Below are 21,555 nucleotides of genomic sequence, written 5' to 3'. Positions count from 1 at the left end.
CATCTCCCCAGGGTCAGAGAGACGGTCACCGCCTTGTCAACTGATTCATTCTGCTAGCTCTGTTCGTGCGCACCTTTGCGCTTTCAGCCATTGCTGTAATCCAAACTCTCTTCTAAAGATAGGTATTTCCAGGAGTAATCTACCAACATCACGACTTGTTCCATCCAACTTGATGACTCTAAGACTGCTATCTTTGTTATCGCATATTCGATTTTCTGTAGCGCAGTGAGGGGAAGCGCTTGCAAAGGGAGTCGTGACATGTGCCTTGGAAAACTATAACATCTTGTTGCCCTAGGACGACTCTCTGGGCGGTTCCGGTTCCTCGCGAGAGACGGGTCGCGAACGCTCGTGGGCGTCGGTCACAAAGTTGTAATGATGGGCTGTCATGTCCCACCAATCGTGGTTTACCAGTGGGGGAGCTGTTTCGTTATTCCAATAATAGCGGCGGATCCGAGGGGGTTCGATGATGTTATTCCCAATGTTTTCCCCCGTTGGAAAATATTCCTTGGGAAAAACCGTGGGCATCTTCACCTCCTTGTTACCACAGCATTCACTCCACGGTCCCAGCTGTGCCAATCTCTTATCGACATTGTTCCTGAAGTTCATCCAGGACCTCTGCACCTCTCGAAGATGGACGTTATCTCCAGGATTGAAGCAGACTGTAGCGTTTATGCGCTCGGGGTTACCAGCCGGTTGTGACTCGTGATCCAGGGCTACCTTGGCCACAAAGTGCTTGGCAATGTCGCTTATGGTTTGTCCAACCAAAGCATCACCTATTTCACAACGAAGTGGACCATCGTAAAACTCCCATACTCGCAGGAAGGTGTCCGAATCGGGACGAAGGAGGCGCCCATAGTTCTCGATCCAGTTGTTGTTTGGAAGACGTCGTGTGTCGAAAGGCATTGTGGCAAATACAAAGAAGCTTATGATCTCCCCGAGCGCGCCAACAGTATCTTTATCCAAAGAACTGGCGTGCCTCGTTCGGCCAAATTGGTCCCAAAAGCGCATGAAGAGCATGTTCTGCACGAACAGCCAGTTGCGCAGGAAACAAGTGTCTTCACAGACAAAACGGTGAAGGGGATTCAAGTGAGCTTCTCCCTTGAACCGTGGCTCATAGTCTGGGAAATATTGGAAGACGTCGTCGAGCAACATCTCGGGGTGTGTGATGAGGTCCACGATCTCGCCATTGGAGGCGATGATGAAATAGCCCGCGGGAATGACGACCAAAGAGCGCTTGCGGATGTCGATGTTAGATTTTCCGGTCGTGGGGTTCTCGTCAGAGTCTTCGAGCACAAGGTTGTCAAAGTCCTCGGACATGAGGATGCCAGAGTCTTCGTCAGAATCCAAGGCAGAGTCCTCGGACCCGAGGTCACGGACATGGGCCTTGTCAAAATCCATGCCAGAGTCCTCGACCGTAAGTGTCATGACAGAGGTTTTGGCCACCAATTCCTTGACAGAGTCCTCAGCCAGGAGTTCCATGACAGACTCTCCAGCCATGAGTGCCATAACCGGGGTAGGGGCTTTCATTGTATTCTTGTCGGTCTTGGTGATTTGGCCGTAGTCGGTCAATGCTAGCTCTTCGACAATTGTGGGAACAAGAATTGAAGTCATCGCTGTCGCTCCTTCAGGAGTATCTGCATGTAAGCAAGGTCAGTGGTTGTCGGTTAAAAAGTCGAGCTGAAATAGATGACAAACGTGGTTCTCTTGCGGGCATTTCCCGCGTCTGCCTCGGTTTCAAGCTCTGTCTCTTTCTCCCTCAGTAGTTGTACACAGGGTACAAGCAGCGCTGGGGTTCCCTTTGATCTTGTGTGTTGGTGGTTACCCGGACTTGATAAAGAACTTGAAGTTCAGGTCTAGAATACGGGTGGACATACGGGTTTGTTTAGGCCTTTCTGGTCGGGGTTTCCTTTGATCTTGAAGGTTGGTTACGATGCCAGCTTAGGTTGATGATGGAAAAAGTTCAACTCCCATTTCGGTGGGCGACACCCATATGTATAATGTTTTCAAGGACGTTTGGGTCATGGAAAGTGCAACACCAGCCTGGCCATCTGTATACCAGCAAATCAAGCAGTAGCCCTCCATGGCATATCGGCTGCCAACTTTCATCGAAGGAAACCGGGCAGGTACCAGGGGATTGACGCGCTGTGCATCTATTCCCTTGTTGTTGACACGGCAGAATATGGAAGTTACCGGTACTCCCCAAGCGCTCGATACTGTATTGAAATGCTGAGGATCGGGCATATTTGGGGATATCTAAGCAAGTGTCAAGCTACTGTACCTACACCTATGCATTTCCGCAACCCCAAGGAAACCTGAAACTCCAAGTAACAACTTCGACAGCCTCGTTGGATTATGGGAAACTGGCTTCGCTCGTCTCGAGATTCAGGCAGCTTTCGACTGCGAAGTTACGAGCTGGCAACATGAACAGCACGCACATGCGCCGTGAATTCAATGGCAACCATGTGGTAGAAGTTCCTCCCGCTGAGCGTTCCTGCACGACTCCAAATCAAGTCGTACAAATATAAACGGCACCGGTAGTCGTCATGCCGCAAAGACTCGAGCCATTGACTATTGGTTATCTCGAGTAGCCTGGAAATCAGGAATAGTCTGTAAGCATACTGTAACATTCATGCCCGCGAGAAATTGATCGCATGCCAGATGGTGAATCTGAACGTCGATAGCTCCCAGCGCCCTTTAGAAAACAGGGAGAAAAGTCAGGGGGCGTCGATTCGTTTATCACGAAACAGCACCTCTGTGGTGTTGAACATGAAAAGAACAAGATGACCCAAAAGGGGTTGCAAGTAAACAAACCTGGGTTGACGTTGTGTGACCCTCCAGATCCATCCGTACCCCGTGTTTTCTCCACATTCCCCAAACCCCGGAGTCCGGAACTTCCCCCCTCTTTGTTTCTTTGTCAGGGTGTCTTTCAATCATGCATCAAGGTTGCACTATGTAGGCGGTACGTACACTAGTACTACTTTACCTGTTCTCGGCCAAAGTGCCACCCCCGTTTTCACATGTCAGACAAAACCCACTGTTGGGATGGATCCCAGGACGCCGATTGGGCGGCGTTGGGACGAGCATGACGACAGGCGATCATATGCATCCCGACCCCCGGCGCCGACGACCACCCTTGCTACACTAACAAACTGCAAGCCAACACATACATACCTTCTTCATTCCACTTGCCATCAACCCTCGTCGCTGTTCCAACCTCACCTCACCTTACCTCACCTCACCTTGCTTCCTGTTTCATCAACTAATGCCCAACCGGTTTTGCCTCTCTTTTCCCTTCTCTCTTCCTTTGCTTTCCGATAACCTTGCGCTGTGACCGCAAAGCATTTCAACCAAGGCACTTTTGTTCTTTACAGACCAACATCTTGATGCTGCTGTATGCAGAACCATCCGCCATTAGACTTTGGCTGTTGACCAGCATCATCCTGCGTGCCCCCACCACCAGCCCGCCCTGCACGCGTGCTTCTGAAAGACGCCGAACGCTCTGCCCTTGGCGGTCCAACTTGTTGCCTTGGCTGTCCGAACCCGGAATCATCACAGCCGGTGCCAAATCTCATGGACAGGCGATAGTAACGCGACTTTGAAGTGGGCGATTGCTGTTAGCAAGAAAGAAAGGGCTTTGTTTACTGCCTTGCATTCAGCCCCTTCCGATCACGTTGGTACCAGGCCGCGCAACCTGATATTGGGCACCGGGGATTCAAGCCTCCTGAAACCCCGTCCATCATGATAGACCACCTCCTCGGACGACCGTCTGCCAAGTCTCGAAGACTGCAGGTACTCGCCGTATTAGGCTTTTGGTCCGCCTACCTCATCAAGTACGTCCCAGTCATGACACCAGACACCAATTAGCACCTAGATTGACACCATCTCCACGCAGGGGTCACAAACATGGCCCGCCCGGCTTCCGCATCTTCTCTCGCCTTCTCTCCCGGCGTCTGACAACATGGCAAACCGTCATCTTGACCATGATCTACCTGTACGCGGCCCGCAACTTCAGCACCCTCGTCGGGCTCGCCAGCCCCGAACCCATGGCCAACATGTATGACGCCGCCTATTTCCGGGCCACCTGGGTGCTGACTGCGTTGGACGCCGGCTTTTGGACCGCCATGAAGATTAAACAAAAGTGGCTGCGCGATATCTCCAGCATCGCCTTCTCGCTCTTCTATCTTGTCGCCGCCGAAAAGGCCGACGAAAAGGTCCGCAAGGTGCGCGGCAACCTCACGGTCGAGCACCTCCGCGTCAGCTGGAACAAGGGCGTCACGTCACCCTACCTCCGCTTCGTGCAGAATCTGATGCGACCACGGTTTACGCGGTGGCCGCCCAGGCAGATCAGGATCCCGAGGCCGGCGACGAGCGATTACAAAGATCCGGTTGCCGCCTGGCTGTACTATGATGGTCCGCTGGCGGATCTGGAATATCATAACAAGATCATCTTGGATATCCCTGGTGGCGGCTTTGTGGCCATGGATCCGAGGTGCAACGACGATAAGCTGTTTTCTTGGGCCGCCAAGACGGGATTGCCTATCTTGAGTCTGGACTACAAGAAGGCGCCCGAGTTTCCTTATCCGTATGCACTGAACGAGTGTTATGATGTTTACAGTACCATCATCAAGACCAAGGGGCGGTGCATTGGCTTGTCCGGACGAGAGGTGCCCAAGATCGTGGTCACGGGTGATAGTGCGGGAGGAACGCTGGCGACTTCCATGACGCTTATGATCGTTGAGAGCGGTTCGTCGCCTGTTCGTCGCTTTCAGGGAGAGGTCAACCTCAAGGTACCCGATGGTTTGATTCTCTTTTATCCTGCGCTGGATATGAACATTGGCAGCTGGATGTCGGATGAGCAGATGGCGTTGATCAAGGACCGAAGGATGCGCGGAACCAACAAGAGAATTGTTCAGCGCAAGACGTCTCAGTACAACGACTTGGTCGGTACCCCCGCCCCATCGGACGACGAAGATGACGGCCCTTCATCTGGCCCCAGCCTGGTCAAGGAGAAGGAGCCATCGTCAGCAGCTCGCTCAGCACCGGAATACGCGCACTCGGGCCCTTCAACATGGTCGCATGCCGACATTCCTTCCCTTTCCTCTTCAAGGTCCGAGAAATCCAAAACCACTGAGAAACAAGCCAGAGCAAAGTCCTCTGCTGTCGCAACCACAACCACCCCCTCACCCACCGCCGCCCCGCACAGCCACCACCCCCAGCCCATGCGCACCCGCCTCGCCATGTCGTCCATGATCTCGTACTTTGCCGACCGTGTCCTCACGCCCGAAATGATGCGCGCAATGATCATCCTCTACGTCGGCCCTCACAACCGGCCCGACTTCTCCTCCGACTACCTGCTCTGTCCCATTCTCGCGCCCGATATCTTGTTATCCAAATTCCCCAAAACCTATTTCTTGACAGGCGAGCGCGATCCCCTTGTAGACGACACGGTCATCTTCGCCGGTCGTTTGAAGAGGGTAAAAGCGGCCATGGTCGCTTCTGATGGAACCAGGACGCAGTATAGAGAGGAAGACGTCGACGAGGCAATCAGAAAGACAAATGGGAAATGGGATGGAAAGCAGGCGGCTGAGGTGGCGCTGGTGCCGGGGATCAGTCATGGGTTTTTGCAGTTTGCGGGGGTGTATCCGCCTGCGTGGGGATTGTTTGGCAAGATTGCGGGGTGGATGGGGGAGGTGTTTGCAGAGGCGGAAAGAAAGGAGAGGGAGGAGGAGAGGGCGAGGAGGAAGATGGGCGTTGCTGGTGGTGCCAAGTTGGAAGAGAAGGCTGAAACAGGAGCGGCTGGGAGGGGGACAAATGAGAAGGGTGTCGGTTTTGGGGCAGTCGAGGAACACTCAGCTGAAGAAAGAACGGGGAGACATCACCGTCGCCGCGGGACAGGCGGAACAGAAAGCAGCGCCGACGAAGACAAGCCATTGGAGATGGGCGGTAAAGCCCGAACAAGAGGAAGAGTGGCATTGAAGAATGCCGGCTCTCTTTCTGAGGGGAATGCTTCAACCTCGGCAGATGCTCGGGAAGGCATGGTGAACGAAGACAGGATCCATGTCGTCGAGGGAGCAGAAGGAGATGAGGAAGGCGGGAGTGATACAGCGACTGAGGCAGCGACTGCGGCGAATACAAAGGTCAAAGCGAAGAAGGCGCCAAGGAGGATGAAGCTGAGGAGGGTCAAAGTGGGCGATGAGGATGGGGCGCTGTTGGTGAGGCTGGATAGCTCGGATGATATTTTGGGGAGGAGGATGCAGGGGTTGGCGGGAGGGTTGACGGGGTTGCAGGAGGCGGAATGAGTAGGTAGGCGGGTGAGGTGTTGAATGATGATTTTATGAGCTATGATGATTTTTTGTATGAGAAACTCTATTCGCACGGGGAAGAAACTCTATTCGCACGGGGATTCACCTTTTTGCCCATATATAACCCTAACCCTGTATACCCACCACCGACCCGCACCAGTCTCGCTCGTACCGCGCCCGCCAAGCTCCTAGATTTTAAGCTATTACACCCATTTGGGGGTTGTACTAGCCACCCTCGTACTATACTAGCCAGCTTAATTTAATTTAGCGATTATTCTAGTATATACTTCGTTGCATTACTTCCTCTACTAAACTATATATATTATTACTATATTGTATTCAATTAATTTACTACCCCGCGTATTACTAGATACTACTAAAGTAAATAAAGCGCTTGTATTTAGTCGACGGTACGGATTAATGTATTACTTTTCAGTATATTTCTTTAGCTAACCGTAATGTAGATGGCCGATGCAACGACTAGTCTCTCATGACAGACGTTCAACCTTAGTCAGCCCCCATCCACTTCCCCGCCACCCCGTGGCGCAGTCGTTTTGGACCCACAGGGCCAAATGGTGTGATGTCCGGATTGGTGGGTGGGTGAGGGTGGTGGGCCGGATGTCACAACCATTTGGCCCTGTGGGTCCGAAGAGACGCATAGGCCATCGGAGGTGGCTGAGCGACTGAGACTAGCAACGACACCCCAGCCGACGGGCGCGTGCGACCGTAGCGCTAAATGCCTTGTAAAGTGCGTTGTAAAATGCCCTGTAAATGCCGAGTCTGGTATATATACTAGCTGTAGTCTGGAGTTTGCGTTTGGTATGGTATGAAAGAATGTAATGCCTAGATTTACTAGGCGAAATCTATGAAAGAATACATTTGAGATATTGGGGGCTGAGAGGGTTAGGGTTATGTATGGGCAAAAAGGTGGATCCCCGTGCGAATAGAGTTTCTTCCCCGTGCGAATAGAGTTTCTCTTTTGTATAGCTGTTGTTACTTAGGAAATGGATGAATGTTGAACTTTTGAAAAAACAACGAGTTTTGATTCGAGATGCGCAGAGTAAACCTATTGCGTCGACTGTGTGCGTGGTAATGTTTTTCTTCGCCACGCAGCGCGGGATGCCTGCCTCGTGCAGTGGTGATGGAGTGCAATAAACAGCCTGTTCTTACAGTGGGTTTTAGTGAAAGCTTCCCTGTGTGCCGATTACCTTGCCTCCACCAGCGGGGACGAACTCATCTCCATCACTTGCGCACTGTAAACTCTTGACTGCTTTTGAGAAGCCTTTGGTTATTGGAATGAGTAATTTGCTTCTTCATAGTCTCTTAAGGTATATTATCTTACTCTCATTATTACATAGGAGTGCAACAATCGCCAGTGTCCCAGAGATACGTTGGTGGTGAGCGCCAACATCTTGCACGCCTCACTAGGTAGCTAAGGTAGCTACCCCGCTGTAATTACAGGGAGGGCATTCAGTTAGGTATCTGAACCGATTTATTTTCTTGCTGGCGTCCTCAGAAGGATGGGTAGACGAAGAGCAACAAAGTGTTTGGAGAGAAAGATTATATTGCTATAGACTATTGTGTGTGAGATGCTTTTCAACCACATACAAGGTTGAAAAGGGGTGTGGAATGTGTGAGTATCCAGAGAGTTGTGCACTCAATCGGTTTCGCTCTCTATCCCTCTTTGGATTTATTTTTTGTTGATATCTCCTCGTTAGCTGAAGCCTGATTCCCGCCACCCTCAGAAGCCATATGAGATTCATTTGACAAACATAAATATTGGAAGCCATGCCATCGCGGCCAAGATCTGGTCTAAGCCCCATTCGCTGACCGGGAAGGCGTCACCAATCAGTTGGTCGACGAACCATCTGATGCGTATCTATGAATGCCGCTGGATACCTACCTATACTTGTAGATCCACAAGATTAATGGCTCTATCAATGAAAAGGCCATCCTTGAAATGCCCTCGAAATATGGACCCAACTTGTTATAGTGTAGTAGAGTCCACCGATCGGCAAATACTCATATGGTGTGACAAACGTCCCAAACGGCTTGGAGAAGGCCTGTTCCAAATCCCAGCGCTGGAAATCCAAGATCTACTACATATCGGCGTTAAACAATCCACATGCTTTGAGATTGTTGTGAACAAGAGTGGGAACCGTAAACGCAAAGAAGAAAATACAAGACAATGAAAAAATCGGGCTTCGAGCAGTAGTCATTGAGGCTCAAGGCTATCGTACAACAAAGCGACACTGCAGGAGTTGATATGCTCTTGGTCTATGATATACCGGGGTTATCCCTGAAGATCAAGGCTTGGACGAATTAATGTCTTAACCCGTCGTTTCAAAGTTGTATGCTTGTTGTGGTTCCAACTTACACCGAATGCTAGCGAGATCCGGGTTGCCTTGAAACTCAAGTTTTTTGCAGTAATCCCGTGGGGAAGTGATTGGTTGTATGTCCCATGAAAAATCAATCGATTGATCCGAAGCAACAGCGAAAACATGGTAAAACCAGGCCGTGACGTTGCCATACATGATGTTATCTTTGGTCGTCGTGTTGCGGCAAGAGAGAATGGACTCCCAGAGCGTTTTCACTGGAAGACTGTTATCGTTGCCCAGGGCACGTCGGAAGTGGACAGCGAAGGCGCCAGACGCGATACAATTTTTTCCGGCTCAAATATAGGTAGACAGCTTGATATTAGTCAACGGGTTGCTTTGGTCCATAACGAACGATGGCGCTTACAAGGACAACTGAGTTGACAAAAGATGAGATGCATTTGAGTGAGGCCATGGTCTAGGTCGTTGGGAGTTGTCCAAAACATATAGCAAATTCAAGTCGACCATAAAACACAAGAGGAAGATTCTCTCTGCTCCTAATAACCGTTGTGGCAGGTGGTCGTCTTGGGACCTGGTCGATGATGGAGTGGGACCATGAGAGTCCGAGGGCTGTAGTCCAGACATGCCTATCTGCTTCGTAAGCGCCTTCGGCTCTGTAAGAGTTGAAAACATACGCACATACGCACAGTGTCCAGCGTTCATTTGGAGAACCGTCTACTGCAAGGAGTTGCTGGGTTTGGCCAAGATGTGTATTCGTCGAGATCCGAAGCACCCCGGGAACGGCGTCGACGTCCAGTGAGCGAGGCCCTTGAAGGACCAGGCAACTGGTTGCCTTAGATGTAGACTGAGCTGTATGAGCCCATAAAGTGGCCCTGGTCCGTGAGGAGTGTCCCGAAATGGTCACCCAACCACCATGTCATTATTGACAGAATGCTGGCTTTTTCGATCATCAAGAGTAGCGCTGCAGACAGCCACGAATGCTCGCGCCCATCCCCCAGCTGATCCTCTGGTAATATGTGTCGATTGAGTAAGGGTCAAGTGGGGTATCTTGTTTCTGAAGGCTAACAGTAACAAACCGGACTCATGAAGGCTTAGTGTGACTCTGTAGCTCTTCTTTGCTTCGCAGGTTGAGCCCGGGCGTGACCAGGACTTTTTGTTCCTCAAGGGGTGACGCTGGGATCCGGGTGGCGTCAGTGCATGTGCTGATCGGTGTTATGGTCTCCTCCACGAAATCCCTTTCCTTGTTGTATTCCGTTGGCAACTCGAATCGGAATTCCGTATCCATTTCCACTGGCGGCACTTTTGAGTCAAGTTCCGATGGTGGTATTTTATCGGTATGTAACTCCGCCGAGCTGATTTCGCTATCTAGTTCCGTTCTGCTTCCCGCCCCGCTGGTGCCATGCAGTTCAGGTGTACTGCCGGAGCTAGACCGTAGATGCCTTGCTTTCTTGGATTTCTTTCTCCTGATGAGCACAAAGAAAATGACCAGTGCTCCAAGAACAATGGCAGCAGCGATAGCTATGACGGCCCAAACCCAACCAGCAACACTCTTTGAGCCCGAATGGCTAGCCCCTGTTGGTGACAAGGGGGTCGTTTTACGGGTGCCGTAGCCTCCTGCAGGTATAGTTGAGCGAGTGGATATGTCGCTAGTATGCCAGCCAGTCCAGTCGGCACGTGTGATTGTTGCGATCACAAGCTCGGTGACCGTGATGGTTTCTCCAGTAAGTAAAACATAGTTGTTGGTCTGGATGGCCTGGTCGGTAGTCAACCAAGACGCGGCAATGGACGAGCTGGTGCCGGTGGCGCTGCTTGGTGAGGCTCCAGCAGTTGCAGTTGGGTCGAATGGCGCCGTTAGCGTGTGTACGTTTGATGCCTCAACTCCCGTCGTGCTCGTTGGTTGCTGAGGTGCAATGGTGCCAACCACTGTGGTGGCCACTGGCTCGGGCGGGCCAAGTGAGAGAGTAACAGTTGCCCCAAGGTCGATACATTGTCGAAGGATATCACCGAAGTAGGGATTAATGTATTTTTGGTAGGCGACAGCATAAGCCGAATCAGTTGTGGTCCCATTCTTGATACAGCTATTGCAAGAGTCGAACTCTCGGATAAGGGGGCCGTCAGTTGCACACAAGTCTTGACGAGTCAGAAGAGATTTAGATTCCAGAAAGGCATCATCTGTGAGGGGTCTCGGTTAGTGGCTGTCAGTCATGACAAGAAGAGAATAGAAGATTTGATGGTAACGTACCACATAGCTGGAAGCACGTTTGGGGCACTCCTAGATCGACCCCATCTCTAGGCGTCACCGAGGCCCACATGTTGTCAAGTCAAGGAGGGCGGTTGACAGGCGAAAAAGACAGAACAGAGCAAGACGAGCCCAGGAGATGCTTGGGAAGACAAGCGAAGGAACGGACTGGCGCGCCCATTTAAGGAAACTCGGAGAGGATTTTCAGGGGTACCATTTCCCAGCTGGTATCCACCATTCTACTTTGGGTTACCGTCACTGCCTAGGGCGTTTGGGTGTAAATCATGTTGACATGTGCTTCCCAACACACAGTAAACTCGATGCCCGGCACTACTAGGCCATGTTGAATGGTCCGTGTTGCAAGTTCACGACATGTAGTCATGACTCGACATGGCATGACAGAGATTTGCGCTGGGATCGGGTAAAGGGAATGGATGGAAAACCTGGAGATGCCTGGCAGTCGTCGGTATGAGGCAGCAAGAGTGAAGCATGGGTCTGGATGATATGTACCCGACCATTCATTCGGATCTTGGGATGCGCAGACATCATTTCCGTTGGCTCCACGACAGCTACACTAGAGACCTGGGGAAACGAGGATACGAGGCTTCAGCCACAGCCTGTCGGGTCAGCGCCACAAGTGACGGGATTGAAGGGTGGAAGTTCGGGCGGGTACTGCCGCAATGGCATCCATCCCATGTCACTTTGTGGCGGAGGCAGGCACCCACTAAATGATGGGGAGGGGATCCTCATTCCATGTACCCACTGAAACCCCACTGATTCACCATTCAGCTGGAGGCTAACCACGTCATCAGCGCAGGGCATCCAGTTACACACACTCAGAGTGAGTGAGTGATACAACGCAAGGCAGAAGAGCCACTCGACCTCGCTCACGTCCAGTCCCCTCTCGCAACCACGTGTAGTATACTAGTGTAGTGTAATTAGACTTTTGCGCCCGTGTACTTGTCGTACACTACACTATTTCTCCATCTCACATCCATGAAAAAGAACCTACGTAAACTTGCTTTCTCCACACCATGTCTCGGATCGCGGACTGTTTCTCCCACCAGACTTGGAGCCCGAGCTTATTCCACTTCCAGTTGGTCTGAAGGTCACGGTCCCTGTAGGTCATGGGCCTGCTCACTTCTTCTCTTCTCTTCTCTGACTACACTAGTGTCCTCTTTCGCAATAACCTCGACTGGCACTTATACACTACTGATTAGGCCGGACAGTCCGTCTGAGCACAGGCGCGTGCGTAGTGTGTGGTAGGTAGCTACTCTTCCTGTTCAGTTCAGACATTGCCGTTGGCTTTGTGGACCATCGCTCGGTATACATAAGTGGCTGACGTCAGGTACCTGCATAGCAACTCGATCGTCGATCAGTGCGCTTCCTCGTCGCGTCGCCCTCGAGTCTTGTCACCGCCCGCTTCAAAAGGGCAGTCAAACCATGTCCAACACGGCCGAGACCCATCATACCTTCGGCCCCTCCTGCCGACTAGCGCCCATCACCGAACCCGAACCCATCGATGGGCTCGAGGGCATCCCGCCTATCAACGCCCAGTTCTTCTACTCGTCCACCATTCCCATCGATGACCCCTTGTCTGCTGCCACAACTGTTGGCTCCTCCGATGCGAAAGCAGCAAACCTGCCACTGCGACCCTTCTCCCCTGGTGATAACAGAGATCTAGAGCGGGCGTGGCTGGGCTTCTCCTCCGACAGGGACCGGAGGAATCACAGACACGCTCAAAGAAACAAAAGTCCGAGTCCGTCTCTCTCAAAGGAAAATGCCGAGAAACTTGCCGCTATCGTGGCCCTCCTGGCTGCTAAGCACAAGGACAAGCATGATCGGGAGGGCCATTCCGCTTTCTCGGCCCTGGCCACCACCGAAAATGAGCATGACCACAGCGTCCCAGTGTGTTGCGCCGAGCTTTCGATCGATGCTTCCGCAGAGTTAAGAAAGGAGTTTTGCGCCGTTACCAGACGTCGCCAGCCAACCCTCGACCACGACCGCCTTATCCAGGAGGTCATGGCCCAGTTAACTCGCTTGTGGGCAAATTCAGATACTTCGCAAGAGTCCTCGGCATTTAGGCCCTCAAGTCTTCCGCTTGGCACTAGCCCTCTTCAAAGACTTTCTGGCTCTTTAGAGGTAAAGCCTTCCTCCCTCACCGATAATCAACTTCCTCTTTCGACTATTGGCAAGATGATTCCAAGACCCCCGGTCGTGGATGCTGGAATATCAGGCAAGCCGTTCGTTCGCGTCGAATCACTCAGCCGGTCAGTCGGTGCTACACCAGAAGACAAGCCGTCCAGAGAACCATCCATACGCGGCCTTCCATCTCGCTTAGGAGGGAATGATAGCCGAGCGGCCAAGCGCATCGTCAAAGAGGCCATCCGTCAGGCGGAAGATTCGGTTGAAGTGCCTGTTGGTATCTCGAGACTGCACATGGTTTCGCTGCCAGTTCTTCAGATGAAGCCGATATACTGGTCGCCTGTCAATGACATATCCACGGTGCAACGCGCTACGTGGTTCTATAGGTAGGCATTGGCGCTCCGTACAACCCTTCTTAGTTGACTGCTAACACTGATTCCCAGAGACACCATGACCCCCGTCAAGCCTGCTGTCGCTAACCAGCTAGAAGCCGGCTATCGAGAGTTACGGGTATGGGGTCAAACCTGGAAGGACGAACTGAAGTCTGCGTTAGATGTAGGTGCGCTAGGCGAAGAAAAGGTGTCGCACCCTTTGTGGCCAGAAATTCCGGACAAGCGCCCCAAAGTCAAGGACGACATGCCTCCCGAGCCGCCAATATCGAGCGATCCGTTTTGCGCCGCCAGATGTTTTCGTGGAGAAGCTGCAGCTGAAGGGACACTCGAGCATGTGCATCCCGATCAAGAACTGCCGCCGCCACCACCCGAACCCTATGCCAACTTTCATGTCATCTACAAGGACAAGTCCGCTGCATTCTTGCTAAGGCCCAGCCAAAAACCTAGTGCATATCATGGAAGACGGCCACTCCAAAAGATCATGAGAGGTATTACTGTGGGAATCCCCGTGGTGCGCGGTTTCGACCAGGCCATCTGGGACAAAGTACACCAAAAGAAGGGCACATCGGCAAATAAAGCGCCCAACCGCAACACGCCACGGCAGACGAATGTTTCGGGTGATGGTTGCCCAGCATGTCAAATGGAGCAGGATCGCGGCCAAGTGACCGATCTTCTTTTGATTGCGCATGGCATCGGTCAAAAGTTTGCCGAGCGGGTTGAAAGTTTCCACTTCACGCATGCCGTCAATGCCTTTCGAAGAGCCGTCAATATCGAGTTGGAAAATCCCATGATAAAGCCGGTGCTCCGGCCTGACCAGAATGGTATCATGGTGCTGCCTGTGAATTGGCGTCATCTCCTCAGCTTTGAAGATGGCGGTCCCAGCAAGGAAGAAGACGCGTCCGCATATACTCCTGACGGTTTCGGGCTGAAGGACATTGAACCCAACACAATCCCTGCCGTACGCAGCATGATCTCAGACGTCATGTTCGACATTCCTTTTTACATGTCTCACCATAAGCCAAAAATGATTGCCGCCCTTGTAGGCGAAGCAAATCGCGTGTACCGGCTATGGTGCAAGAACAACCCCGGCTTCGCCGACAAGGGCCGCGTCCACCTCATTGGGCACTCGCTCGGCAGCGCCATGGCGGTCGAGATTCTCTCCAAGCAGCCGACCAGCGTTCCCCGGCCCTTAGATCTATCCGGAACACAGCCGGAAACCCGCCACTTCGAGTTCGACACCACCAACCTCTTCCTCCTCGGCAGCCCCGCCGCCTTTTTCCTTCTTCTAGAAAGAGGTAGCCTCGTTCCCCGCCGCGGCCGCCTCAAGCCCGGCGCAGACGCAGCCGACACGCTCAACAAGGATATAGTCGGTGACCTCGGCCGCTTCGGCTGCATCGCCGTCGACAACATCTACAACATTCTCGCCAAGGAGGACCCCATCGCCTACCTGCTAAACGGGACCATCGATCCCATTTATGCTTCCAGCCTCAAGACCGCTTACGTGCCCACCTTCACCACCTCCTTCTTCAAATCCGTCTCCGACTCCCTCCGCGGTCTAGCTGGTTTGTCAACCTCCACCTCCGCACCCACATCCAACTCTTCTAACCCCTCTGATCCGTCGAATCAATCAACCGATCCCACCGGACGCCAATCCCAAATGCTGTCAACCTCCAAACCCCCCACCTTCCTCCGCCTCCCCTCGCAGCTCGAACTGGAAGTGCATGATTTTTCCCGGGAAGAGGTCGCCGAGAAGAAGGCCTTTTTACTGAACGACAACGGCCAAATCGATTACTATTTGAGATCTGGTGGGGGCCCGCTAGAGATCCAGTACCTGAATATGTTGAGCGCGCACACGAGTTACTGGAACAATCTGGACTTGATTCGGTTTTTGTGTATTGAAATTGGTAGGAGACCAGGGAGGGAGAACAGTTTGGGGGTGTTGAGGGCGGATAAGATTGTTCGGTTGCGGAAGGGGGAGAGGATGGGATAGATCCTCGTGGAGGATTCGTATGTGTGTGATGAAGAATGAGGTTATGACGGGAATGAAGGACTTTGATTTTGACTTAGCATACGGGTGGGCTTTTTGGTATTGTTTTCTTTTCTGTATTGTGTTTGCATTGCGTTGCATTCGTTTGTTCTTGTTTGGGGAGGATAGACTGTCTGGCTTTGAGCATGACGAAAACGAAAGACGGGAGGGAGGCTCATGTTGATTTGAACTGACTGCTCCAGGTAGCAGTTAGCCATCATTTAGCATTTCTTTTTTTTTTTTTTTTTTTCTTTTTGGCTTGATACCCTTGATGATGAAACGAGTGTTCTATTTTTATAGCTAGCTTGTATATAAAAAATGAGCGAAATACTAGGCATGTTCGAATACGTGTGTCCAAACACACACACACACGCACACACACACACAAGTTGCTTCTGTCAACAACAGACGTTTTGCCCAAGTTGCTCCTTCCCGTTCACCTTCCAAACCCAGCCATCGCCGCCCCTTTCTCTTCCCCACTCCAACACTCTCTGCATCGTGACAGTTTCAGAACCGTCAAGGTACAAAAACAAACCCTCATCACCAAGGACTCTCATCGCTTTGGTTAAGCCGAGTACATTCGTGACTCAGGTAGTTTAGTTGTTCCAGCACCTGTAGCTCCTGATCTTGTCATTGGAGTTGACGCCACAGACGTTGTTGCTGGCGGTGTTCAGGTTGGAGCGGCCGGGGGACACGGAGTCCAAGTGGCGGCAGCCGTTCTCGTCGTTGTTGGCGGGGCAGTTGGAGTCGCTGGAAAAAGACATGTCAGTTTGGAAGTCAAGAGATGTGCTTACACCGGTGGCATCGGAGGTTTGGAGATTGGAGCGTTTCGAGTGCGGGAGTAGATGGCTTTCTCGACGTTGATGGAGGGAGACGAAGGGTACTTGACCGCAGGGAGACGGAGGACGAAGGAAACTACTAAGGGGAGCATACAAGAAAAAGCGGCAGTAGGCGCCCTGATCAGGCCCAACGCTGGAGACTTGACCGGCGAGATAACCGTCTAGAGCAACTGTTTTAGTGGCAGAAGGTGAAATCGCCATTATTAGCCTTAACGACCTTTTCCAAATACGAAAGAAGGACCGACCGGAGCCACATGCTGCACTCATCAGGGTTGCTGAAGATATGCTGGCAAGTGCCAGCCACAAACGGAGCATCCTTGCAGAGGTAGACACCGAGCGAAGCACGCTTGTCGAGAGCGCGGGAGGCAAGAGCCGTGGCGTCAGTGGCGTTGGCAGGGTTGAACTTCATGGCGTCGGGAATTTCGTCTGCGGAGACGCTGGCGCCTGTGACGACCTTTGCGACTTCGGTAGAAGCGGAAGGGAGGGCGGCGACGGCCTTGAGCGCCGCGAGGGTAGCGAGGACGGAGGCGAGCTGCATGTTTGCGGTGGTTAAGATACTACCTAGATGTATTTGAGAGTATGAGGTGGTTTGAAAAGATGAGAAAGTGCCGAAGGCTTGAGGAGCTGGCTGGATGGTGAGAATGAAAGATGAGCAAGTTTGAGAGATGGGAATTGAGCGTCTTTATAGACGGAATGGAGCCATTCGAGGTGTCTCCGTTGCCCCCAACTGTTCTTTTGGGCTGCGGGGATGAGCCGACTGAAGCGATCGTGAACATTCCCAAGCAGGAACATCCAAAGAGACTCGAGGAGCTCGGTTACCTTTCCACCACCAGCTCTATTCATGTCTCCCTCAGTCACATCTGATCTCAGCTCAAAAGCAATATCTCAGTAAGAACCTCAGCCCAAAAGCAATATCTCAGTAAGCAAAATCAATACAACAATCTAGGAGCGCATTCAGTACCCGCTTTGAAAATTTAAAAGGGTATTCAAATTTGCAGGATTCGGATCATAGTAAGCATACTGCCTTACCAATAAACTACGTACGGAGCGTTCGTTAGGTTTGTCTCAATATTATGCAAGTTGCTGAGTGCAGCCCACCTGCAACCATCCGCACTTTCTCCAAATCGTCGATTTGACTAATTAGACGGCTGGATTTAGCCATTTTCTTACTGCCATCCTTACTACCTACACTACCGCTCAAAACAATCGACTCGTTTACTGACCGAGTGGCATTCTTGGTGCAGTGTTAGGATGGTCAACTCTTTTTTCGTAATCCGCCTAATTATAAGGTATTAATCTTTTTAGCACCGCCTCCCTAGGTACTCACCGTAATATCTCCGTCCGAACGATATAGATATGAGGGAGGTGGAGGTTCAGTTTCTTGACCCTACTACGTGATTAAAAGACCTGTTTGCTATCCTTCCCACTCCTATACACAAGGTTAGTGAGGGCCAGACTAGTATAGTAGTTGGGTCGGTGACGACTAGCGAATCCCTGGTGTTGTATGTCTTTTTCGTTTTTTTTTCCCTCTCTCTACTTGTGCTTCTCTTTTTGCTCACATTTGTCCCCCTTTGTTTTTCTCCCCTCTATGCTTTTGGGAGAGGGGCCATGTTCTATGTTCACTTTTCTCTCTTATATTCAGATAAGCAGCATCTCGTAGCGAGGTGGCCGTATGATGTGGCACGGTTCTTCGTAGGCGTGTTTTGTTCAGACATAAAATCACCGTCTCGATGAATAGAGAAGGATACAATAACCGCATTCAGACATGGTTCAGGTAGGATATCCGTTTCATTTTGGTACAATATTCCTTCATTACTTACTTTAAGTATCTGAGTGTCTTAAAATCTATGCTTCCATCCATGATTATGCATGCCCACCAGCTGGCTGGGACTCTCTACTGACAAATTGAACTCCGATATGCCCATCCCTTGCGCGTTCAACGCCCATAACGCCAACCTTTTCCATTCATTCTGTGTCATCAACCATAATCATGTCATCATAATCTATATATGGCGTGTCTTTTTACAGGCCTCAACAAGTTTCTCGAAGACAGTGTTAATGAAACAAACAACCTTTCATCATTATCGAGCTGGCTGATGCCAGTAGTAGTAGTAAAATGCCGTAAGACCGCTTAGTACCCTAAACCAGTGTAGTAGCAATCAATAATCCCGTCCATATGTCCGTCCGTTCCCCCCCAACGCCGCGCTTCTGCTGAATGTATAATGCAATGGTATCGTAGGTAAAAGCCAAATTGAAAAAGGGAAAGAACACGGAGCTCCTGAAACCCAGAAAATAGGGACCTGAGCACATTATCTCGTAGAGATATGCACTCGTGCGGAATCGGGACTTTCCAGGCTTTGTTGATCTTTCAATCTCCCGCCCCCGTCCTGATAATCCGCAGTCCATCCATATGACCTTTCTTCCCAGCCTCTTTCATCGCGATGGCGAAAATGAAATTATGGGATCAACCCAAACGCCGTCGCTTTGGCACTGCTGTTCGAAAAGATCAGAGAATTGCCCCCAAATGAAAATCGCCTCTCAAAACATATCATATAGTAAATTCACTTCAAGCACAATCCGTACCTTCACCACGCAGCCTCTCGGGTCCATATGGCCTCCTTTGCCTTTCCGGAATCGCCGCAGCCACTTCGGCGCTCTGCTGTTCGTCCTCATCCTCCGCCTCGTCAATACCATGGCCGTCCCTGCCCGTGGGCTCATGCTCCGCCACATTCTTGCGCTTCTTGCTCTCGGGCGCCTCTTCGACCTCGACGGACCGTCGGCAGACAGGGCAAGTGTTATGCACCTTGAGCCAGGGCGTCACGCACTCGCCGTGGAAGAAGTGGTTGCAGGGAAGAAGGGTGGCCTTGTCGCCAAGCGTCATTTCGTCGACGCAGATGACGCATTTGGTCTTGTTGTCCTGGCAGCCCTGGAGCATTTGCTCGTCAATGTCCTTTACTCGGAGCTTCTCAATGGCGGCTTGAGAGGCCGGAGGGGCGCCGCCTGGGTTCTGCGCGGCGTGCTGCTCGCGCAGCTGGGTGATGATGCGGTCAAAGGCCTCTTGCGAGTAAACGCCGTCGTTAACAAAGTTGAGGTTGCCGAGAACAAGAGGACTGAGAGGGCTGAACATGGCGGACAAGATGGCGTTCATGAGACCAGCTGGTACGGGACCAGATCCAAAGGGGGATGATTGGCCTTGGGTGGCTGGCTGGGGACCTTGCTGGGGCTGTTGCTGCTGGGAGGCTTGTGGTTGTTCGCTACTGGATTGTGGCTGTTCTTGGTCGGAGGCTTGTGCTTGTTCGTCATTGGATTGCGACTGTTGCTGCGCAGTGCCTTCGGTCTGGTTGGTGTTGCTCGAAGCATTGGATGCCGGAGCAGTGTGGGCATGAGGAGGCCTAGGCGTAAAGAAGTGCAATCCAAAGAAGGTGATGGGGGACGGGCCAGAAGCGGTAGAGCCGTTAGGAGTGGGACCATTGGTGGATGTGTTGGAAGCATTAAATTGCTGGTTATTAGGCTGCTCATTCGATTGCTCGGTAGATTGCGCCTGGCCATTTGGCTGTGAGCCAGCTGGTTGCTGTTGAGAGCGTGGGGTGAGAGGCTCGGAAATTACGGTGGTGAAGAAGGTCACGGGTGGGAAGATGAAGCGGATATCGAAGTGCTGGGTGTTGGTAGAGCGAGATCCAGATCGAGGGGCTTCGGTGTTGGAAGCATTACTGGTCTGCTCCTGAGTGCCTCGGTTGTTGGTCTCATCTGAAGTCTGAGTGTTTCCGCTGGTTGTTGGTGTGCCGTTGGCTTCGGTCTGTGGTCTCGCATCATTATGGTCGTTGCTCTCGTTGACATTTTGGGTCTCTGTGTTGGAGGTTGGAACCTCTGTGGGCTGTTGAGACTCGGTCTCGGTGGCAGCAGCAGAATAGTCAGGTTGAGGCTCGTCCTCTGCAGGCGCGTCTTCTACGGTAGCAGGCAAGGGCCGGCGGTGGAAATGGCGCGGGTCATTCTCAGGCGTGATCTGGCGATCCTGGGTTAGTAGCGTTGTCCTGGTATCCAGAGTTGTTGGCGAGGTTTGGTTGCTGACAATTTCCGTGGTTGCGTTGTTGCAGGCAGGGCACTCGAGGGTTTCGCCCTGGCGCTGCCACTGGTGATGGCAGGCGTGGCAATACATTTGGTCTGGTGATGGAGTTGTGGAAGTAGACTCGTTGTGTATCGAGTCAGCCATGTTGGTGATACTCTGGCTGGCGTGGCAGTGAAAAATTTCAGCTCTCGAATCCTAGCGGATGAATCGAGTCAAAGGAGTCAAGCAATAGGACTCGGCGATGTGAAAAGTTTCATCAAAGGGAGTACAAGTGGGAAGATATTGTCCAGGGACCAGACGAGTTATTTGTCTGGAGATATTCAAGCGGGAATGTGGATTATGAGGAGTAGGTAGGGTGGAGTATGGAAAGGAAGAAGTTGAGGAAGTTGTAAAAGGGCAAGAATCAGATATCGAAGTCGAGATTGTGGATTTGTAAAATAGAAAGGGCCAAGACCGCCACTTCTGCACCACCAAAAGAGGTTTGATAACGAAGTGGAAGCTGCCCGCGTGGCCGTGACCCTTTCCGTGGTTCGGTTTTAGACTGGATTGACGTTGCGTGACGCGATTCGGGGATATCGCTGACACATACTCGTAACCGACAGGAATGGCTGTCGACAGCGCGGTTCCAGCGCAGTTGTTGCTGTCAGCGAGCTCTCTTCTAGAAACTGCGATTGTCGGCCGCCCCTTTCTACACGGTGCTATGGAGGTCATCCTTGGCCAATCACAGTGTACCACCAGCCACAATCAAGCGGCGTTTACACCGTAGGTTGGACCCTTTGTGGCTGCTGCTGCTGAATAATTGGCGCTTTCGGACCTGTTCGGCAACTAAGCGGTCCAACCGGTTATCCGGGACGGCTGGGAATCATCCAAACTGTAATGGTCTGCGGCCAGTGGCTTGGAGGCAATGTATGCCCGACTTGTGATGTATTGGAGAAGGATGGCCTTCCAAGTATTGTGGAGGCCACAAATCTGACTAAATACCCAGTACTGGGCATACACCCTGTGCCTGGCACTGTGGGTTGTACCCACCACTTCCACATGTGGGGTTCTGGGCTTGTGCCCTGACAATCTGCCCCCCCAAAAAATGCGCTGCGCCCTCGCAAGCGTAACTAGTTACATACATTAAAGCTGTCTATGTGGTGTTGAGTCCGTTTTTCTCAATTTATCAAATCGCTAATCCTAATCCGTTTCTTCTTGTCCTCCCATTGCT

At 51.7% G+C, this 21,555-nt stretch overlaps 8 protein-coding genes across 8 annotated transcripts; 2 read left to right on the top strand and 6 right to left on the bottom strand.

Annotated features, from left to right (window-relative positions):
- Positions 1 to 260: 260 nt before the first annotated feature.
- Positions 261 to 1,779, bottom strand: B0T23DRAFT_164928 (uncharacterized protein). Its single transcript, XM_062832795.1, has one exon. The coding sequence runs from the start codon at positions 1,609 to 1,611 to the stop codon at positions 292 to 294; it is 1,320 nt and encodes a 439-aa protein (XP_062691762.1). The 5' UTR covers positions 1,612 to 1,779; the 3' UTR covers positions 261 to 291.
- Positions 1,780 to 2,680: 901 nt separating this feature from the next.
- On the top strand, positions 2,681 to 6,596 carry B0T23DRAFT_413289 (Alpha/Beta hydrolase protein). The gene is made up of 5 exons (XM_062839514.1): positions 2,681 to 2,853; positions 2,885 to 2,959; positions 3,400 to 3,532; positions 3,657 to 3,830; positions 3,893 to 6,596. Exons 1-5 carry the CDS (start codon positions 2,781 to 2,783, stop codon positions 6,297 to 6,299), a joined length of 2,862 nt encoding a protein of 953 aa, XP_062691761.1. The 5' UTR covers positions 2,681 to 2,780; the 3' UTR covers positions 6,300 to 6,596.
- A 1,967-nt stretch (positions 6,597 to 8,563) lies between these two features.
- Positions 8,564 to 9,451, bottom strand: B0T23DRAFT_164883 (uncharacterized protein). The gene is made up of 3 exons (XM_062832793.1): positions 9,325 to 9,451; positions 9,045 to 9,264; positions 8,564 to 8,973 (listed from the first exon to the last, which is right to left on the bottom strand). Exons 2-3 carry the CDS (start codon positions 9,121 to 9,123, stop codon positions 8,633 to 8,635), a joined length of 420 nt encoding a protein of 139 aa, XP_062691760.1. The 5' UTR covers positions 9,124 to 9,264; positions 9,325 to 9,451; the 3' UTR covers positions 8,564 to 8,632.
- On the bottom strand, positions 9,417 to 11,102 carry B0T23DRAFT_164869 (uncharacterized protein). Its single transcript, XM_062832792.1, has 2 exons — positions 10,881 to 11,102; positions 9,417 to 10,810 (listed from the first exon to the last, which is right to left on the bottom strand). The coding sequence occupies exons 1-2, from the start codon at positions 10,948 to 10,950 to the stop codon at positions 9,720 to 9,722; spliced, it is 1,161 nt and encodes a 386-aa protein (XP_062691759.1). The 5' UTR covers positions 10,951 to 11,102; the 3' UTR covers positions 9,417 to 9,719.
- A 1,218-nt stretch (positions 11,103 to 12,320) lies between these two features.
- On the top strand, positions 12,321 to 15,404 carry B0T23DRAFT_319861 (DDHD domain-containing protein; the record flags this gene model as incomplete). The annotated part of the gene is made up of 2 exons (XM_062835147.1): positions 12,321 to 13,408; positions 13,466 to 15,404. 2 exons carry the CDS (start codon positions 12,321 to 12,323, stop codon positions 15,402 to 15,404), a joined length of 3,027 nt encoding a protein of 1,008 aa, XP_062691758.1.
- Positions 15,405 to 15,802: 398 nt separating this feature from the next.
- On the bottom strand, positions 15,803 to 16,817 carry B0T23DRAFT_421017 (uncharacterized protein; the record flags this gene model as incomplete). Its single annotated transcript, XM_062839754.1, has 3 exons — positions 15,803 to 16,190; positions 16,235 to 16,440; positions 16,497 to 16,817. 3 exons carry the CDS (start codon positions 16,815 to 16,817, stop codon positions 16,037 to 16,039), a joined length of 681 nt encoding a protein of 226 aa, XP_062691757.1. The 3' UTR covers positions 15,803 to 16,036.
- Positions 16,818 to 16,826: 9 nt separating this feature from the next.
- On the bottom strand, positions 16,827 to 17,104 carry B0T23DRAFT_382055 (uncharacterized protein). The gene has a single exon (XM_062837302.1). It carries the CDS (start codon positions 17,069 to 17,071, stop codon positions 16,841 to 16,843), a length of 231 nt encoding a protein of 76 aa, XP_062691756.1. The 5' UTR covers positions 17,072 to 17,104; the 3' UTR covers positions 16,827 to 16,840.
- Positions 17,105 to 18,559: 1,455 nt separating this feature from the next.
- Positions 18,560 to 20,719, bottom strand: B0T23DRAFT_164834 (uncharacterized protein). The gene is made up of 2 exons (XM_062832791.1): positions 18,863 to 20,719; positions 18,560 to 18,769 (listed from the first exon to the last, which is right to left on the bottom strand). The coding sequence occupies exons 1-2, from the start codon at positions 20,487 to 20,489 to the stop codon at positions 18,744 to 18,746; spliced, it is 1,653 nt and encodes a 550-aa protein (XP_062691755.1). The 5' UTR covers positions 20,490 to 20,719; the 3' UTR covers positions 18,560 to 18,743.
- Positions 20,720 to 21,555: the final 836 nt, after the last annotated feature.

Source organism: Neurospora hispaniola (genome assembly GCF_033458365.1).
Source record: "Neurospora hispaniola strain FGSC 10403 chromosome Unknown B0T23scaffold_5, whole genome shotgun sequence".
Taxonomy (NCBI): Eukaryota; Fungi; Ascomycota; class Sordariomycetes; order Sordariales; family Sordariaceae; genus Neurospora; species Neurospora hispaniola.
This window is presented reverse-complemented; position numbering and strand designations above follow the sequence as displayed.

Coding starts and splice junctions, on each gene's coding strand:
- B0T23DRAFT_164883 (XM_062832793.1), bottom strand. CDS start 9,123: ATGTTTTGGACAACTCCCAACGACCTAGACCATGGCCTCACTCAAATG. Junction 8,974..9,044: donor TTGTCAACTCAGTTGTCCTT/GTAAGCGCCATC, acceptor CCTATATTTGAG/CCGGAAAAAATTGTATCGCG.
- B0T23DRAFT_413289 (XM_062839514.1), top strand. CDS start 2,781: ATGACCCAAAAGGGGTTGCAAGTAAACAAACCTGGGTTGACGTTGTGT. Junction 3,533..3,656: donor TCCAACTTGTTGCCTTGGCT/GTCCGAACCCGG, acceptor CCTTGCATTCAG/CCCCTTCCGATCACGTTGGT. Junction 3,831..3,892: donor TGGTCCGCCTACCTCATCAA/GTACGTCCCAGT, acceptor ATCTCCACGCAG/GGGTCACAAACATGGCCCGC.
- B0T23DRAFT_382055 (XM_062837302.1), bottom strand. CDS start 17,071: ATGTTCCTGCTTGGGAATGTTCACGATCGCTTCAGTCGGCTCATCCCC.
- B0T23DRAFT_164869 (XM_062832792.1), bottom strand. CDS start 10,950: ATGTGGGCCTCGGTGACGCCTAGAGATGGGGTCGATCTAGGAGTGCCC. Junction 10,811..10,880: donor AACGTGCTTCCAGCTATGTG/GTACGTTACCAT, acceptor GACCCCTCACAG/ATGATGCCTTTCTGGAATCT.
- B0T23DRAFT_164834 (XM_062832791.1), bottom strand. CDS start 20,489: ATGGCTGACTCGATACACAACGAGTCTACTTCCACAACTCCATCACCA. Junction 18,770..18,862: donor CGAGAGGCTGCGTGGTGAAG/GTACGGATTGTG, acceptor TTCGAACAGCAG/TGCCAAAGCGACGGCGTTTG.
- B0T23DRAFT_164928 (XM_062832795.1), bottom strand. CDS start 1,611: ATGACTTCAATTCTTGTTCCCACAATTGTCGAAGAGCTAGCATTGACC.